The sequence below is a fragment of the Culex pipiens genome, chromosome 2, assembly GCF_016801865.2.
Source record: "Culex pipiens pallens isolate TS chromosome 2, TS_CPP_V2, whole genome shotgun sequence".
Taxonomy (NCBI): Eukaryota; Metazoa; Arthropoda; class Insecta; order Diptera; family Culicidae; genus Culex; species Culex pipiens.
In genome coordinates this window covers 96,658,134-96,676,908 of record NC_068938.1, presented here as the reverse complement: position 1 = coordinate 96,676,908, position 18,775 = coordinate 96,658,134, and the positions used below count along the sequence as shown (strand labels likewise).

The 18,775-nt window shown below is 38.0% G+C and overlaps 1 protein-coding gene across 1 annotated transcript in view; it reads right to left on the bottom strand.

Moving 5' to 3' along the window:
• The window catches only part of LOC120416612 (ras-GEF domain-containing family member 1B), an 87,220-nt gene that overhangs the window by 63,614 nt on the left and 4,831 nt on the right, over positions 1-18,775 (bottom strand). Inside the window, exons 2-4 of the mRNA XM_039578411.2 lie at positions 5,868-6,036; positions 3,156-3,399; positions 761-868 (exon numbers count right to left, since the gene is read on the bottom strand). Coding sequence (XP_039434345.1) covers positions 761-868; positions 3,156-3,320 — 273 coding nt within the window. The 5' untranslated portion in view covers positions 3,321-3,399; positions 5,868-6,036. The remainder of the gene's footprint in view (positions 1-760; positions 869-3,155; positions 3,400-5,867; positions 6,037-18,775) is intronic.

The following is an 18,775-nucleotide window of genomic DNA, read 5'->3' as shown; positions in this document are numbered from 1 at the left end:
GGTTAGACTAAGAAAACATCAATTTTGCTGTTTTTAAATCTTTGCATGACAATATCTCAGCAACTAAGGGTCGTATTAACAAAGTTTAAAAAAGCAAAATACAGAGAATTTTCGATTTCGATTTTTTGAAAAAATCAGTATTGATTCAAAAATTCATAACTCAGCCAAAGATTTTTTTGCCCATTCTGGAAATTTCTGAAAATTGGCATTTGAATGTCCCCTAAAACATATCAGACAAATAAAATTAAAAAAAGTGTGTTTTTAAAAATCATATTTTAGTGACAAAAAGTAAAATAAAAAATCATAAAAAAAAATTTTACGTGTATGAACGTGTATGACAACTTTGCCGAAGACACCAAATCGATAAAAAAAATCCTTCAAGAGATACAGATTTTTGAATTTTTATATACCATTTTTGTATGGACAGCTGCCAAATTTGTATGGAAAAGTATATGGACAAACTAATTATGCAAAATGGCTTCTTTGGGCATACCAAAGGCACCAAAAAAGTTTAAGCCGGTTTAAAAAATACAAAAATTAAAATTAATAAAAAAAGACCGATTTCGTAGAGAATTGCTCAGAAATAAAAAACTAAAAAAAGCAAAATTGAAGAGTTAATAAAAAAACACTGTATGAAATTTTAAACAAATTCAAATATTTGTCGAACCAGCCTAAGCCCAAGATTTACAGCAAACCAAACGGCTCAGAGCAAAAACTGGGTCATTACTGGGCGATCAGATTAATGGGCGCAAATGCTTACCGTCAGCGTGGGCGTACTTTCGCAGCACACTTCCGGCTGTTCGGACGTTTTCAGCGATATCACGATAGTGTCGTCGGTGGTTTCGCACAGCAACGACGCTGATAGGGTCTGTGGGAAAATGAGAAGAGAGAGAAAAAAAAGACGTCAGTCATGATGGTTGGGTTCTGGTGGAAATGGTAAATGTTCAACGGTGCAGCTTTAATTCAGTCGCTGCTCTCTGTGAATGTAGTTTGCAGCTTCAGGAAAAGTTACAGTTAGTTACAGACACTGAAAAGTAGAGCAGTTCTCTAGGATTTCGGTCATTCGATTTTTTTTGTATTTTTTAATCCGACTGAAACTTTTTTGGTGGCTTCGGTATGCCCAAAGAAGCCATTTTGCATCATTAGTTTGTCCATATAATTTTCCATACAAATTTGGCAGCTATCCATACAAAAATGATGTTTGAAAATTCAAAAATCTGTATCTTTTGAAGGAATTTTTTGATCGATTTGGTGTCTTCGGCAAAGTTGTAGGTATGGATACGGACTACACTGGAAAAAAATGATGCACGGTAAAAAAATTTGGTGATTTTTTTATTTAACTTTTTATCACTAAAACTTGATTTGCAAAAAAACACTATTTTTATTTTTTTTTATTTTTTGGTATGTTTTAGAGGACATAAAATGCAAATAAAGACATAAATGAAAATAAAAAAAATTAAAAACAGTGTGTTTTTGCAAATTAAGTTTTAGTGATAAAAAGTTAAATAAAAAAATCACCAATTTTTTTTTACCGTGTATCATTTTTTTCCAGTGTAGTCCGTATCCATACCTACAACTTTGCCGAAGACACCAAATCGATAAAAAAATTCTTTCAAAAGATATAGATTTTTGAATTTTCAAACATCATTTTTGTATGGATAGCTGCCAAATTTGTATGGAAAATTATATGGACAAACTAATGATGCAAAATGGCTTCTTTGGGCATACCGAAGCCACCAAAAAAGTTTCAGTCGGATTAAAAAATACAAAAATTAAAATTGAAGAAAAAAGACCGATTTCGTAGAGAATTGCTCAGTAGCAACTTTATCTGGTGGAAATGAAGTTTCTCGGATTTGGGATGTTTTCGTCTGGTTGGCGGTAAAAAGTTTGCCTTGCTTATGAACAATTGTGCAAATAAGACATTTTCAGACTGAAATGAGTTTTCAACTATAGTTTGGGTCATGATATGCGTGTAGTTTCATGTAAAAGGTTGTTAGAATTTTTTACTTATCAAATATTCATCTCTGGAAAGAATATAAATAAGTTTGTAAAATTTTTGCATGCGTGTTTGTTCTTATATATTTTTTTAAATGTTAATTATGTACTAAAATTTTATAAGCAATCGTTTAATATTTGTGTTTTGGACATATCGAAACGTCGCAGGAAGTTATGCTAATGTTACAATTAATGTTATACAGTAAATGCATGCATTAGGGTAATTCTCCGCCAATTCACACAGCAGTTGCCCCGACCCCTCTTCGATTTGCGTAAAACTTTGTCCTAAGGGGTAACTTTTGTCCCTGATCACGAATCCGAGGTCCGTTTTTTGATATCTCGTGACGGAGGGGCGGTACGACCCCTTCCATTTTTGAACATGCGAAAAAAGAGGTGTTTTTCAATAATTTGCATCCTGAAATGGTGATGAGATAGAAATTTGTTGTCAAAGGGACTTTTATGTAAAATTAGACGCCCGATTTGATGGCGTACTCAGAATTCCGAAAAAACGTATTTTTCATCGAAAAAAACACTAAAAAAAATTTAAAAATTCTCCCATTTTCCGTTACTCGACTGTAAAATTTTTTGGAACATGTCATTTTATGGGAAATTTAATGTACTTTACGAATCTACATTGACCCAGAAGGGTCATTTTTTCATTTAGAACAAAATTTTTCATTTTAAAATTTCGTTTTTTTTCTAACTTTGCAGGGTTATTTTTTAGAGTGTAACAATGTTCTACAAAGTTGTAGAGCAGACAATAACAAAAATTTTGATATATAGACATAAGGAGTTTGCTTATAAACATCACGAGTTATCACGATTTTACGAAAAAAAGTTTTGAAAAAGTTGGTCGTCATCGATCATGGCCGTTCATGGTCACCCGCGACAGACACGGACGACCAAACAAAGAGAAACGCAAAAAGTAACTTTTTCAAAACTTTTTTTCGTAAAATTGCGATAACTCGTGATGTTTATAAGCAAACCCCTTATGTCTATATATCAAAATTTTTGTAAGAGATTTTTGTAGAGATGTGCGTCCAACTTGCACAGATTCCCCTCCAGAACTTCAAGCCCTGAGATCATCTCTCTGCGATAAGTCATATGAATTATTCATATGCGTGTGTATCTAGCTGGCAGCATCCCCTCCTCAGAATTACCTTTTTATCTTTGCCATTATCGTCGGACTCGTCGTCGTCGTCGGCCTTTTTGGCCTGGTTCCGGGCCTGGCTGTTACGAATGCGTTGCCTCCGGCTTAATCCTTGGCGGCACCGGGTGCCACATGCGACTGCTGATAATTTGCTTGCATAGTAGTACATAGCCATGCGTCAAGACGGTGGTGATGAAGCACATCCATAGGCAACTACAACAGTAAAAACAACGATGACACAGTCGCGGAACAGTAGTGTGGTTCAGGGCCCCTTGGAAATGCAAAAATGTCAGCTAGACCGTTGCATTGTTGATAAAATCATTGTTCTATGTCTCCTGAAGCTCCCCTGAAATTTTCAGCAAATTTGGTTCAGGTTTCGTCACAGCTCTTTAGCATTTAAGTTTGCATGGTATTTGCATGGGAAATCTTCAAGTTTTTAATTTTCTAAATGCAAAAAATCTTCTACCGAGCCAAAAGTTCTGAAACTTCAGATATATATCAAAAATACTATAGGGAACAATTTTGTAGAACACTTCAACTTAATCTGAGCAGAACTGACTTAGTTATAAGTGGATTAAGTGAAGGTGTGGAAGTTGTGTTTTGCAAAGGGCCTCTTTCGCCAAATTTTCACCTGATGGCTCACTTTGATCGATGGCAAATCGTTTGACAACTTGTTTGTTGTTGATGTCAGAAGAAAAAAAAAGGAACGGCGGTTTCAACTTCAGTGGAACAAATTAATCCGTTTTCTTCGTCTTTTCAGGTTAAATTTGAAGATAAGCTTTTGGCCAGCGAAGTTCCTGACTTGGACCTGATCTCTAGGAGAAGACGGATTCAAGGATTTTTTTCAGCAACTTATTCAGGGCTTCTATTTAGTGTGGGAGTTGATGTGTTCCGTGGTGGTTTATTGAGGTGCTGACCGACGTTCGCGCTCCGGCGATGTACGTGGGGCCAGCTCTACTCTGCCGTTTCCCCATTACTAGGAGGGGGAAAGCTGGGGGAGGTCTATTGGTTGATTGGTGGCTTGTAGTTGCACTTGCAATCTTCGTCACCGGTGCAGCGTTTCTTCCACATGAGGGATGCATTCTTTAGTGCCGCATATTCTAAGGGAAAGCCGACAATCGTTACATCTTTTTCTAAACCGGGCATGCCGAGAAGGGGGGCCTCATTAGCGATGGAGCCAGCAGACTGAGGGTTGTCATCCTTAATGGCTATGGCGCGGAGGATGCCGCACAGGACTTACACTGACTACGCTGACCAAACCGGATGCACGCACACTAACTTAATCACCTGGTCCCGCACTTCCATGTGTAACGAGCGTGAACTGTCCACTCGGACCCCTGGATAGTAAAGATTGACTAGATTTAGGATAGATTTGTGGGTAATCGTGTGCGGGGACCGGTGGTGCGATGATAAGCCTCTTGGCCTGGATTAAGTCCTAGTCGACCCAGATGGTATTTTTCGAGACGAGATTTGTCTGATCACGCCTTCTGTCGGGTGGGAAAAAAATGTCGGTCCTGGCCAAACCCAGAATTTAGGTCGTAAGCTCAGTCCAGGTGAGGAGTCCTTGGGAAACAAATCTGCCTGGATAGCGTCGTATTTGGCAGTTGGACTCGCAATCCAAAGGTCGTCAGTTCGAATCTCGGGGTGGATGGGCGCGAAATTTCAAAAGATGTTTGCCCTTATAAGTGGTAATGATGGTCTCTTATAAGTGGTCAGCGTAGTCAGTGTAAGTCCTGTGCGGCATTCTCCGCGCCATAGCCATTAAGGATGACAACCCTCAGTCTGCTGGCTCCATCGCTAATGAGGCCCCCTTCTTGGCATGCCCGGTTTAGAAAAAGATGTAACGATTGTCGGCTTTCCCTTAGAATATGCGGCACTAAAGAATGCATCCCTCATGTGGAAGAAACGCTGCACCGGTGACGAAGATTGCAAGTGCAACTACAAGCCACCAATCAACCAATAGACCTCCCCCTGCTTTCCCCCTCCTAGTAAGGGGGAAACGGCAGAGTAGAGCTGGCCCCACGTACATCGCCGGAGCGCGAACGTCGGTCAGCACCTCAATAAACCACCACGGAACACATCAACTCCCACACTAAATAGAAGCCCTGAATAAGTTGCTGAAAAAAATCCTTGAATCCGTCTTCTCCTAGAGATCAGGTCCAAGTCAGGAACTTCGCTGGCCAAAAGCTTATCTTCAAATTTAACCTGAAAAGACGAAGAAAACGGATTAATTTGTTCCACTGAAGTTGAAACCGCCGTTCCTTTTTTTTTCTTCTGACATCAACAACAAACAAGTTGTCAAACGATTTGCCATCGATCAAAGTGAGCCATCAGGTGAAAATTTGGCGAAAGAGGCCCTTTGCAAAACACAACTTCCACACCTTCACTTAATCCACTTATAACTAAGTCAGTTCTGCTCAGATTAAGTTGAAGTGTTCTACAAAATTGTTCCCTATAGTATTTTTGATATATATCTGAAGTTTCAGAACTTTTGGCTCGGTAGAAGATTTTTTGCATTTAGAAAATTAAAAACTTGAAGATTTCCCATGCAAATACCATGCAAACTTAAATGCTAAAGAGCTGTGACGAAACCTGAACCAAATTTGCTGAAAATTTCAGGGGAGCTTCAGGAGACATAGAGCAATGATTTTATCAACAATGCAACGGTCTAGCTGACATTTTTGCATTTCCAAGGGGCCCTGAACCACACTAGCGGAACAGTCGGCCAGGACCGTGCGGCATCGGCGGCACTGAATCAGGCAGCACTCTCCGGATTCAGACCCGGCATCTTCTCCTATCCTCAAGGGGCCTCGAGCCATGTGCGTGATGTCGTACACGTCGTGGAACAAGGAGACCTCGGGGCTTCTGCTGCATACCAGAACACCAGATTCCTGGGAAAAGGAAAATGAATGAATATATTATTAGATTTTTACTGGAATTTTCATCTTCGTGTACGTGTTATTACAGTTTCATGTGGTTATGTGTGTTGGATTTCTTGGTAAAAGGAGTCAATTACTGTGCTCACGTGCGAATAAGAATGATTTCAGAGAATCTGAATGAATAAAACATAGGATTTGAACATAATTGAGTTTCACCTTTTTGTGTGCATTCTGTACCACTGAAATTCGATTTGATTCCCGGAGTCACAAATATCAACATACAACCAGTTGAATCAATTTTTGAGCATTCGAAAAAAGACGTGTTTTACAATAATTTGCAGCCTGAAATGGTGATGGTTCGGCAATTTGGTGTCAAAGGGCCTTTTTATGTAAAGTTGGATGCCCAATTTTATAGCGTACAGTCATCCCTCATATGCGGAACAGTTTACAGATCGGCCAATGTTCAAAAATTCATAGCAAATCGATAATTATACTTAGTGATTCGCTTTTACCTTCATTTGAAAGTTTTTCTTGCGATCTTTCGAATGCTGTATCGAACAACTGCAAATTTTAACTTTTACATCAAGTTTTTGAAGAAAAACTTTGACCCTTGAAATCCACAAATTCGGAACACTTTTTTCTTACGGATGTAAACAAACTTTGGATCTTTCCAGGAGTACATATTTGTAACAAAATAATGACTTCACACACTGCAACCAGTGAAACTCAAGCTTAGTGATGTTTTATCCATGGTCTGATAACTTTTTTTTGTGAAAATATCAGTTAAATTCAGGTGTTCCAAAATTGTCAGACGCACAATTAAGTCCTACAATTATCGATCAGGCAATTTGGAGGCAGTATTTTGCTGCTCTAGTTAAAATTGTATTGAGCTGCAGTTTTTTGTTTAAAAAGTACTACTTTTACTAGTGAAATAGCAAGAAAATGTCCAAATAAAGGTCTTAAAAATAGTAGGGTCGAGAGAAAAGCTGCATTTGGCATGCTATTGACAAATTATCACGAAAGTGTTCCGAATTTGTGGGTTTTCCGAATATGTGGGATGACTTTACTCAGAATTCCGAAAAAAAACTATTTTTCATCGAAAAAAATACATAGATAGTTTCAAAAATTCTGCCATTTTCGTTACTTGAATGTAAAATGTTTTAGACATGGGTAATTCTCTACCAACTCACACGAAATCGGGAAAAGTTGCCCCGACCCCTCTTCGATTTGCGTGAAACTTCGTCCTAAGAGGTTACTTTTGTCCCTGATCAAAATCCGAAGGTCCGTTTTTTGATATCTCGTGACGGAGGGGCGGTACGACCCCTTTCATTTTTGAACATGCGAAAAAAGAGGTGTTTTTCAATAATTTGCAGCGTGAAACGGTGATGAGATAGAAATTTGGTGCCAAAGGGACTTTTATATAAAATTGTACGCCTGATTTGATGGCGTACTCAGAATTCCGAAAAAACGTATATTTCATCGAAAAAACACTAAAAAAGTTTTAAAAATTCTCCCTTTTTCCGTTACTCAACTGTAATTTTTTTTGGAACATGGGTCATTCCATCTCAACTGTGCACGAAAAAGTGCAAATTTGAAAATTACCCTCTCCGATCCTGCTCAAATTTGGCAGGGCTGTTGATACTATCGAAACATGCAAGAATCCCGAATTTCATCCAAATCGGACCACCCCCTCCATTTTTGTACCTCCCCAAAACATCGACTTTTTGGCGATTTTTGAGCAAAACCCCTATTTTCAAACGGCGATAGCTCAGGAACCACAAATCTTAGAAGGTAGGTCTTAGACTCAATTTTGAAGGAAATTGGACGTAGAATCCATTTCCGTGATCAAAATTTTGATTAATTTATTTTTTCTACCTGCATTGCGCAATTGAAAACTTTAAACGGCCGTATCTCAAAACACCCCATCTTATTTTTTTGATTTGGCCTCACCATCGTATTCCCCGTCCAATTTTTCATAAGAATCACTTATCGACAGAAATGAATATGTTTCGTTCCAGAGATATCGAATTTAAAAGTTTTGAGTAGTTGAGATTACCTACATCAGCTTCATTCGCCGCATCTGCTGGAAGCACACAGGCGGGCTGATCAATAACTGCTACCTGATCATTTATTGAAATAATAATTCATCATAAATAATCTATATCACTTTGAGCAAAAATTAACTGTATAACTGTAGGAAACAGGAGTTTAATCGCAAATGTTTATCTGCTCAAAAAAAATTAAGTGAATTTCTGTGCTAACTCACAGGACAGAGCAATAACGACACACAGTAAAGGATTACGACGGAGCGTGCAGGAAAATGCAATTGATCTTGTAAGTAACACTGAACAATAAGTGCACGATACATTATTGAGTAAAAAAATATGAATTAAAATTAATAAAATTTGTTGATACGTTGTATTCTAGTGAAGGACGATCACAAGGAGTAGGAAAAGGATTTCTGGAAAGTATAAAAATGAAAAATGTTAGAAAATTACAAAGTTTGATCTGCTGCGAAGCGGCTAATTCCGCAAATAAAGTTGCGATGATTTCGACACCGTCAGAACAACAATGTTTTTTTTTTCTTCTATCATTCTTGGATTCTTGGAACACAATACGGCTGCTGTCCACACGTATAAATATTTTGTTAATTAAATGTACCGTGACCAAAATCATCTTTTAATCAAATGGAGCTGGCTCACAATATAAAAATCGATTTAATATGATCAAACTTTTAAATCAGATTTTGGGTTTTTTGCTAAATCGTCAGTTGTGTGCTATCTTGTGACAACGACCATTTAGTACTATTCGAGAAAATCGATTTAAAAGTTTGACGATAAATATTTTCAAAATTATGAATGATAGAGTCAAACTTTTTGTAGCAATCGGTTCGTATACTATCGCTAAACAATCGCTCCAAGTTTGGTTAAACCAGTTAAAAGATACAATACATTATGTAAACAAAAATCTGAAAAGCAGTGTGCATACAAACTAAAATAAGCTTAAATCAATAGTTTAACCGACTTAATCAGTATGTTTTCAAAAACAAAACATTGCATTGCCTTTAGATGTGTATCAACATAAATTTGTGAAAAACAAGAGAAATTTTCCACATTTTCCAACAACATGTATGACGTGTCACAAGTGTGCACGATCATTTTGATGATAAATTGGTCTATGTCACAAGTGTGCATTACGATATCCGGGAAACGGAAGCGAGTTCCCAAAATCGGGTTAAAGCATCTTGTAGTGTTTGTTAAGTATAGCAAAACGTCTTCATTAACTCAGTTTCGACCAAAATGGCCTATGTCACAAGATAGCACACAGCTGACGAAATAGCACTATTTTGCTACCGCCCATGACAAAGGCCCTAGTCATGGCCTCGGGAGTACTCTAAAACGGTTAGCAACACGTAAAAAACGGTGCATTCAAAATAACCCAATAAATATTCCTTACACAAAAAAGATTGATCAAGGTATTAATATTTGCGTAAAATTATAAAAATAAAATTAATCATCTCTCAGAACACCAGGTAGCAGTTTTTAATCAGCCCGCCTGTGTGCTTCTAGCAGATGCGGCGAATGAAGCTGATGTAGGTAATCTCAACTACTCAAAACTTTTAAATTCGATATCTCTGGAACGAAACATATTCATTTCTGTCGATAAGTGATTCTTATGTAAAATTGGACGGGGAATACGATGGTGAGGTCAAATCAAAAAAATAGGATGGGGTGTTTTGAGATACGGCCGTTTAAAGTTTTCAATTGCGCAATACAGGTAGAAAAAATAAATTAATCAAAATTTTGATCACGGAAATGGATTCTACGTCCAATTTCCTTCAAAATTGAGTCTAAGACCGACCCTCTAAGATTTGTGGTTCCTGAGTTATCGTCGTTTGAAGATAGGGGTTTCGCTCAAAAATCGCCAAAAAGTCGATGTTTTGGGGAGGTACAAAAATGGAGGGGGTGGTCCGATTTGGATGAAATTCGGGATTCTTGCATGTTTTGATAGTATCAACAGCCCTGCCAAATTTGAGCAGGATCGGAGAGGGTAATTTTCAAATGCTGTTCCGCTTCAGATGGAATGACCCACATGTGATTTTATGGGAAATTTAATGTTGTTTTCGAATCTACATTGACCCAGAAGGGTCATTTTTTCACTAACAGTCCAATTGGACCATTAGTTGCTGAGATATCGACATTAGAAAACGGTGGGTTGTGTTGGTGAGACTTAAAAAACTTCAATTTTCGTGTTTTTTTCTTGAAGTGGCTGTATCTCAGCAACCTGAGGTCCAATCTTCTATGTCTCTCAGACAATTATATAGTAAATTTTCTGAACTTACCATGGGTGACCATTTCTAAAAAAAATATTTTTAGAAATGGTCACCCATGGTAACTATTTTTAAAAATCGAAAAACTGCAAATATTTCACTAAAATCAAACTTTCGGTGGCTATATCTTGAAAACAGAGCCCTTTATCAAAAAATCTGTAAAGTACTTATCGACCGGAAATTCAATTTTACATTAAAAAATTTCGTCAAATTTGTTTTTGCATGAAATTTCGATTTTTTCCAAAAATCACTATTTTTTAAAAATTCATAACTAGGCGGCAGATTTTTTGACCATGTTTCTCTATGGCTCAAAAGTTGTGGGTTTTCGTCCCCAAAAAACATTTCAAAAAGTCAAAGTAGTTATGTCACAGACATAACCGGAATGGCGTAGACTACGTAAAGTTTTGAGATGTGGACATAGAGTTTTCCATATATTAACTTTGAAGAATTAGCTAGATACTTGAAATACATTAACGGAATAAGATCGTAAATGGGAGATGGACCCCCCAACAAGACAGAACTTACACACTCCAGTCAACTCAATCGGACCGCGACTGCCATGTAACCATACTTTGAGTGTGTTGGTTAATCTTTGACTAGAAATTATTTAAATTATTTAAACAATGGAAACATCGAATGTAGAGGAGAAGAACGAAAAACGTTTTTTTCGCGAACCGAATGAAAGTTTGGTAGCATAATGTGGGGGAGAGAGAGGGGTTGGGGGGGAGCAGCCTCAGAAAGCTGTGCAATCCGTCACCCCCGAAGACCAACACTAGTTCCTGAAAGGTATTTCACCGACTCATCACGGGTGGGACGAGAGCACTAGCGTGCACAGGGTGGGGCAACTGCCCCACCATCCACATAAATTTGTTCTAAATTTGGTCAGGGGGTGTCCACAAATGACGTATTTTTCAAAACGTCCATATTATTGCCCCACCTTCCTCAAAGAGCTGGGCACGCTAGTGGACGAGAGACGGGGAGTGAGGCAACTCCGAAGAGTTGAGAAGTCTTCACCCCCTTTCTGATTGTTTCACAACAACGACCCACGAGAGGCAACTGTTCGGCGAGACGGCAGCAGGCGGCAGCTGCCTCGTCCCGGGTGGAACGAGGGACGGGGAGTGAGGCAACTCCGAAGAGTTGGGAAATGCTCACCCCCTACCACGAAAGATCCATCCGGCCATCGAGAGGCAACTGGCTGACGGTGACGGCGAGAAGGCGATGCGCGCTTCTTTTGCAGTTCTGGTCCCTCTCTCTCCTGCTGCTGCTGCTCTGGTCTCTCTCCTGCTGCTGCTGCTCTGGGCTGAGCTTTCCTGCTGCTGCTCCCGTTCCGACGTAAAAAAAAAAAAACGAAACTATTGGCACTACGCCCCCCGGGGCATGGCCTTCCTCTAACGTGGGATTTCTGCTCCAGCGCCTCTGACGAGACAGGAGAAACCGGGACCGACGTTTTACTTCACCATCCGATAGAAGCTCAGTGGATAAGGCGGGAATCGAACCCGCGTCTCATAGCATCATCGGGATCGGCAGCCGAAGCCGCTACCCCTGCGCCACGAGACCCGTTCCGACGTCTGAGACGTGAATGATGGTCTGAAATCTGGCGCAGTTTCTTATATATGTTTTCGGCCCGCTACTTCCCCTCCTTTTTCGCGACCGGTACCGGTCGCGCTGCTTGTGTGATTTTCCCCTCAAAATAGGTACTTGACCTTCCCGTCCGTGAGTGGGAAGCGCTCATTTTGCTTGCAAAATCTCTGCATTTTGAAAACATTTTAAAACATTGAGTTGTTACAATAGTAAAACTATTTTGCCAACATTGAAAATTTAATAGCAAATTGCTGAATAATTTTCGAATCGAATGGAACCAAAATCATGCCGATTCGATTTGAGGGAAGGAAGATATAAGCGATTGACGGATGACGCAATATTCCAGGGCCTTCGGCCCGGGTTTTTTGAAATGGCACCCCAGTACCTTCGACAAAGACGTAAGTCTACGTCAAAAATCTCGAAAATCAAAAAATACTTATTTTGGGAAATTGAGTTTTTGTGAAAAAAAGTTGATTAAAAAATCTACAATTTTTTTTCCATGTACCAATTTTTTTCTCAATAGTCCTCAACAATACATACAACTAGAGAGCCTAGAGCTTATTAGATAACGGCCATCTCAAAACAAAAGTACCAATCGAAGCACAAGAACTGTCAAACGGAGGTACCAATCGAGCAGAAGAAATTTCAGTTGGCGTTCAATCGATGGGAAGTATTGTAATTTTGGTGATTTATATTTTATTCGAAAAAGTGCAAAACACTAATTGAAAACAAAACAATTAAAATTTTCTTTTTCAATTAAAATTTTGATTTGATTCGTAAACTCATTATGTTGTTGCGTGTTAATGCCGCTCAAAAATGGTCAGTTTCGGGCGCTAATAACTTCTTGGGGAATTTTTTGTTGGAAATTTTTGCAAACGCAGCATCTTATTTTAGATTTACACCAACCATAAACTATGTTTAAACTCAGTTTGTTTTGGTTCAATTGACTGATCAAAAGAAAATCTGAAAAGAGTCACGCAGGTGCTTTGACAATTGCAGTGCTGCAAGCTATGTGCATGTAGTGGTGCCAGTTTCAGTATTTAAAGATGTCCGTTCTCTAATAAGCTCCAGGCTCTCTACCTACAACTTTGCCGAAGATGATCAGAAAATTCACTTAAAAGTTACAGCTGTTTGGATATTTACGTACCATTTTTGTATGGACAGCAGCCAACATTGTATGGAGACTTGTATGGGTGAACCAATGACACAAAATAGCTTATTTGGTCATAGGGAAGGCCCCCACAAAGTTTGAGCCAAATCAAGGAAAATTTAATGTACCTTTCGAATCTGCAATTACCCAAAAGGGTCATTTTTTAGAATTACCCCTTTTAAAAAAACATTACAATAATTTTACCATACTGCTAGTTGACTACTGAACAGCATTACTGTTTTCCTCTCTTGTTTGCTTGTATTGAATCATGCGAGTATTTATTGTGTGATGGGTACATTGTAACAGTTTTATGGTTTTATATTTGCTGCTTTCCTTTTTTGTTGCTTTTTCAAGTTGCCAAGCAATCAATCTGTCGGGGCCAAAAATATCATGTTCAAATGTGCGTTTTTTTCCTGTAACGAGTTTGAATTAATTTTGCCATTGCCTTTCCCTCCCCCACATTTACACCAGTCGTGATGACATTTTGCTCCCACGGTAATGTTAAACGGGAGTGTATTGGAGAGTTGTAAAATTGTGGGTGAGTTTTTTGCTAGAGTTTTATTTTCATTTCCACTTATGTGCTATGTAAAAAGTAAACAGATAGAACCGTTTGAAAATCTAGAAAACGAAGTTGACTGTATAGCTGTCGGCCACCATTGCTAGTACCAACCACTAGTGTCTTCCTTTTTTTATCTACAAGGACTTCACCGCCCTGGGCTCCTAAGTGTATGAAAGTATGGCACGGAGCGACGGCGCCGAATACCCATATTTACACAAAGAATTTTAGAGCGCCCGTCGTTGGATTCGAACCGGCGACCTCTGGATGGTGAGTCCAGTGCGCGGTCCGATTGATCCACACGGGCGGGACAAAAATCTAGGCTGGATTCATTAATCGAATTGCACACCATTATGCAATATCAAATAATTTATCCTTTTGGAACTTTTTGGTAACGGTTGAATGGGGTTGGAATTTGTAATTTATTTTCACATTAAAACATCTTGGATTGGAAATACAGTTTTCATGGTGTTAGCTATCATAATCTGTTCCTTTACTGAATTACACAGTACAGAAAACAAAACCTCACAAGCTTTAATCTAAATGAGGTTTTTGAGAAAAACAAAATGTACAATGAAAGTGTGTGTGCTATACATTGATAGAAAATAAATTACAAGAAGTTTATGTTCCTCCCACAAAAATGAAATTCATTGAATTAACTCCCAATTTTACCAAATATAAATTATATGAGGATTTACTAAATCATATTTTGAATCATATTACATTAATTTTAGCAATTTAATTATAATTTCGTAGTTAAAAAAAAGAAAAGTTCACTCTTAAAGCAAGTGCTCGTTTTTTCTGTTGATGTTTGTTATGTCGCACCTATGGAAAAATTACCTGAAAAGCAAATCATTAGATTATTTTATTGATTGTGAATAGACAGAGGTTAATGATTCCTGCCATCTATTTATGAGACTTTTTCCAAGCTTTCGCGAGTCCACTGTTGATGGAGAAAACTAGTACCCTTTCAAAGTTAGCATATATGTTCGAATGCGCGTTTTTTATCATTCTGACATATTTTGACATTGCTCGTAATGTTATTTACACGCACATATGCAAATAAGACATTTTGCTCCCGTGGCAATAAAACGGGGTTGGGTTGGAGGCTTAAAAAATTGGGTACGTTATTATCAATTTTTACACCATTCCATACTGAGATGTGTTATGAATTAATATGTTTTCGCTCGGAAATTTCCATCAACGGTTGAATGAGTGTGAAATTCGTTCATTACACACGCATGAATCATTTTGATTGGAAATAACTTTTATCGGTAACGGTAGCTGTGCTCGTTGTTATTGAGTTATTGCAGCATTACTCGACAAGAAATAAAAAAAATCCACAATCGGTTTCATCTGAATGAGGTTTTCCGAGTAACCAAAGTAGCTGGTAAATTGTTGTTCCAACAATCATTGATTAACTTATTTGCGGTTTATACATAAATCGTTGATGGGTAATAATTGGCTTCCCCAGAATGATAAGCTTGATCGTTTTTGGGTTTGCGTGGTTTTTCAAAAGGTTCACAGTTCACGTCGTCGTGCTATCTTGTCGCACCCGCCTTTTCGACGTTCCGAGAAAAACGCGTTTTAATGTTTGACCATGAATAAACACAAACGAAAGCACGCAATGTAAACAATAACAAACACGTTTTGTTTGGCTGACCATTCTGTGCATTGTCTCGAAGTTTGGTTGAAGTTGATTGCTGGAGTCCCGAGTTATAATTGAAAATGTTTACGGTAGTCTAACATGTACGTGCGTCAAACGCGTTCTGACCTGAAATCCCTTTGGCCAATTGTCGCACTTACATCAATTTTCAGGGAGTGACAAGATAGCACGACAAGATTTCAATCTATTTTCATATGTAAAGTGACAATAATGCACGGAGTTTTTTCGGTTTTTATTGAATATCTCAGGATTGAAATCGTATTTTGGGGATCTGTAAAGGTCAAAAGGTGAGGCATTGTGAGCTGCACAAAATGGCGTTCTTAACTCAATTTGGTCCAAAATGCACGTGCGACTAGCTAGCACGACGGCGACGATATGTTTGATTGAAGTTGTATGGTTTATTGGAAAAATTACCTCTGAATGATTATATTCTACCAAATATTCTGAGTAATTCTCGCTGAAAGTGGACCACTATTTACACAAGGTGCTCAAAAATCAAATGCAATGTACTTTTCCAATAGCCCCCACCAAGTTATGAAAGAAACCATGTTTGGTTGGTTGAATTTGTCCTCACCTCGGCGCCACGAAGCTAAAACATTTTTTTAAATTGGTAATTTTTTGACTTAGGCGCGCCTACAAAATTGCTAATAACTTTGCAAAACTTCAACGAACCCTTGATGTTTAGGGGTGTTTTGGAAAGGAAATAAGCAGAGCTTTCGAATGCACTTATCAGAAAAATACCGTTCCATACATTTTTTAGCCACAAAACACCAATGAATTTTTGAAAGTCATTTTTGAAGGCCGGCGCCCCGCTTTATCGAAAAACTGACAAATCCATTCGAAAGCTGAGACGATTTCACATAAAGGACCAATAAATCTAAGGTGTATGTTCCTCCTATCTTTTTTAATCTTATTTTGATTCTGCGAGCGCAGCGCTCCGTTCGCATTTCGGGCGCCCAAAATGTTGCAATTTGCTTGCCCCATTTTAAGGTTTTGTCAAAAAATATAGGTGCTCACTTTTTAAATGATAGTTTATTGTCCAAGGATCAAAATGCACTTTCGATAATTGACCAATATTTATGTTTTTGGGTTCTTCCAGGCAATTTAATGTCGAAAAATTGTTTTTTTTACTTTTTTTTGTAAAATGCTCACTTACAATTGGGTGGAATTTTTTTTCAGTAGAACTAATGAATGTAGCGTGTAGGAAATTTCACCACTAACATTTTTCTCTAAAAGAAAACGTAATTTCGATACTCCAGTGCCAAGATATTTAAGTTTTAGTGAAAAAAAAGTGCAACATTTACACATTTCTTAGAATTAACAAGCACGGCCTATTATTTACATGCGGCATATGTTTTAGAAGTCAGAGTATCGTTTCTTATAGTTATTTTGGTCGCTGAATTCGGATCTGGAATCAAATTTCAGATAAACAGTGAACAGTGATATTTTAGTCACGCTCAAATATTATTTGCGTGTATTCCCCATAGCCACTTAGGGATCGGCAGCCGAAGCCGCTAACCACCGCGCCACGAGGCCTCTCAAAACAATCAGAAGTTGAAAAAAAAACATTCTCCATAGAAAAATCCGTGAGTAAAATATCAATGAAAGGTGAGCGAAAGATGAAATATGACCGAATTCACTAGCGATTAAAATTACCGCAAATAACTTTTGGGCGTGGCTCCAAATTTAACTGTTTATCTGAAATTTGATTCCAGATCCGAATCCAGCGACCAAAATAACTATAAGCAACCATACTCTGGCCTCCAAAACATATGCCGCATGTTAATAACAGGCCGTGCTTGTTAATTCTGAGAAATTTGTAAAATTTGCATTTTTTTCTCACTAAAACTTAAATATCTTGGCACTGGAGTATCGAAATTACGTTTTCTTTTAGAGAAAAATGTTAGTGATGAAATTTTCTACACGCTACATTCATTAGTTCTGCTGAAAAAAAAATTCCACCCAATTGTAAGTAAGCATTTTACAAAAAAAAAAGTAAAAAAAAACATTTTTTCGACATTAAATTGCCTGGAAGAACCCAAAAACATAAATATTGGTCAATTATCGAAAGTGCATTTTGATCCTTGGACAATAAACTATCATTTAAAAAGTGAGCACCTATATTTTTTGACAAAACCTTAAAATGAGGCAAGCAAATTGCAACATTTTGGGTGCCCGAAATGCGAACGGAGCGCTGCGCTCGCAGAATCAAAATAAGATTAAAAAAGATAGGAGGAACATACACCTTAGATTTATTGGTTCTTTATGTGAAATCGTCTCAGCTTTCGAATGGATTTGTCAGTTTTTCGATAAAGCGGGGCGCCGGCTTTCAAAAATGACTTTTAAAAATTCATTGGTGTTTTGTGGCTAAAAAATGTATGGAACGGTATTTTTCTGACAAGTGCATTCGAAAGCTCTGCTTATTTCCTTTCCAAAACACCCCTAAACATCAAGGGTTCGTTGAAGTTTTGCAAAGTTATTAGCAATTTTGTAGGCGCGCCTAAGTCAAAAAATTACCAATTTAAAAAAATGTTTTAGCTTCGTGGCGCCGAGGTGAGGACAAATTCAACCAACCAAACATGGTTTCTTTCATAACTTGGTGGGGGCTATTGGAAAAGTACATTGCTTTTGATTTTTGAGCACCTTGTGTAAATAGTGGTCCACTTTCAGCGAGAATTACTCATATTTTAAATATAAGAATCTAAGAATCGAGATGCATGGGGCGAATTGGGACAGTGGATTTAATCATTTGTAGTTCTAGAACTAAAAAAGTGTAAATCAATTTCTATTTCAATTAATAGTGGAAAAGGGATATAATATATTAGGCACAAAGATTTGTACATAATTTGTGTGAGTTTGATCCGATAAAATAAATTGGTCAAATCAAATGGTCGGATCTAATAATCATTAATAATATTTTTATTTTAGACTATATTATTAACCCTCTATAACCCAACTCCGCCTTTAGGCGGACTTCTATAAAAAAAATCACCAAAAATCTATTTTTCAACCAATTTTTGATCTTTAAAAAGTATTGGAAAGAAGAACTCTTTAAATTTTAGACAAAAAATGGGTTGGAAGTTTGACTAATGTTGACTATGTTTAAAAAAAAAAAAATTGGGGTTAACTGTTTTTATGTGTTGCCGGGAACCGTGGTGTAGGGGTAAGCGTGATTGCCTCTCACCCAGTCGGCCTGGGTTCGATCCTAGACGGTCCCGGTGGCATTTTTCGAGACGAGATTTGTCTGATCACGCCTTCCGTCGGACGGGAAGTAAATGTTGGCCCCGGACTAACCTAGAGGTTAGATTGTTAGCTCAGTCCAGGTGTAGGAGTCGTCTCCCTGGGTCCTGTCTCGGTGGAGTCTCTGGTAGGCTGTTGGACTAACAATCCAAAGGTCGTCAGTTTAAATCCCGGGGTGGATGGAAGCTCAGGTGTAAAAAGAGGTTTGCAATTGCCTCAACAATCAAG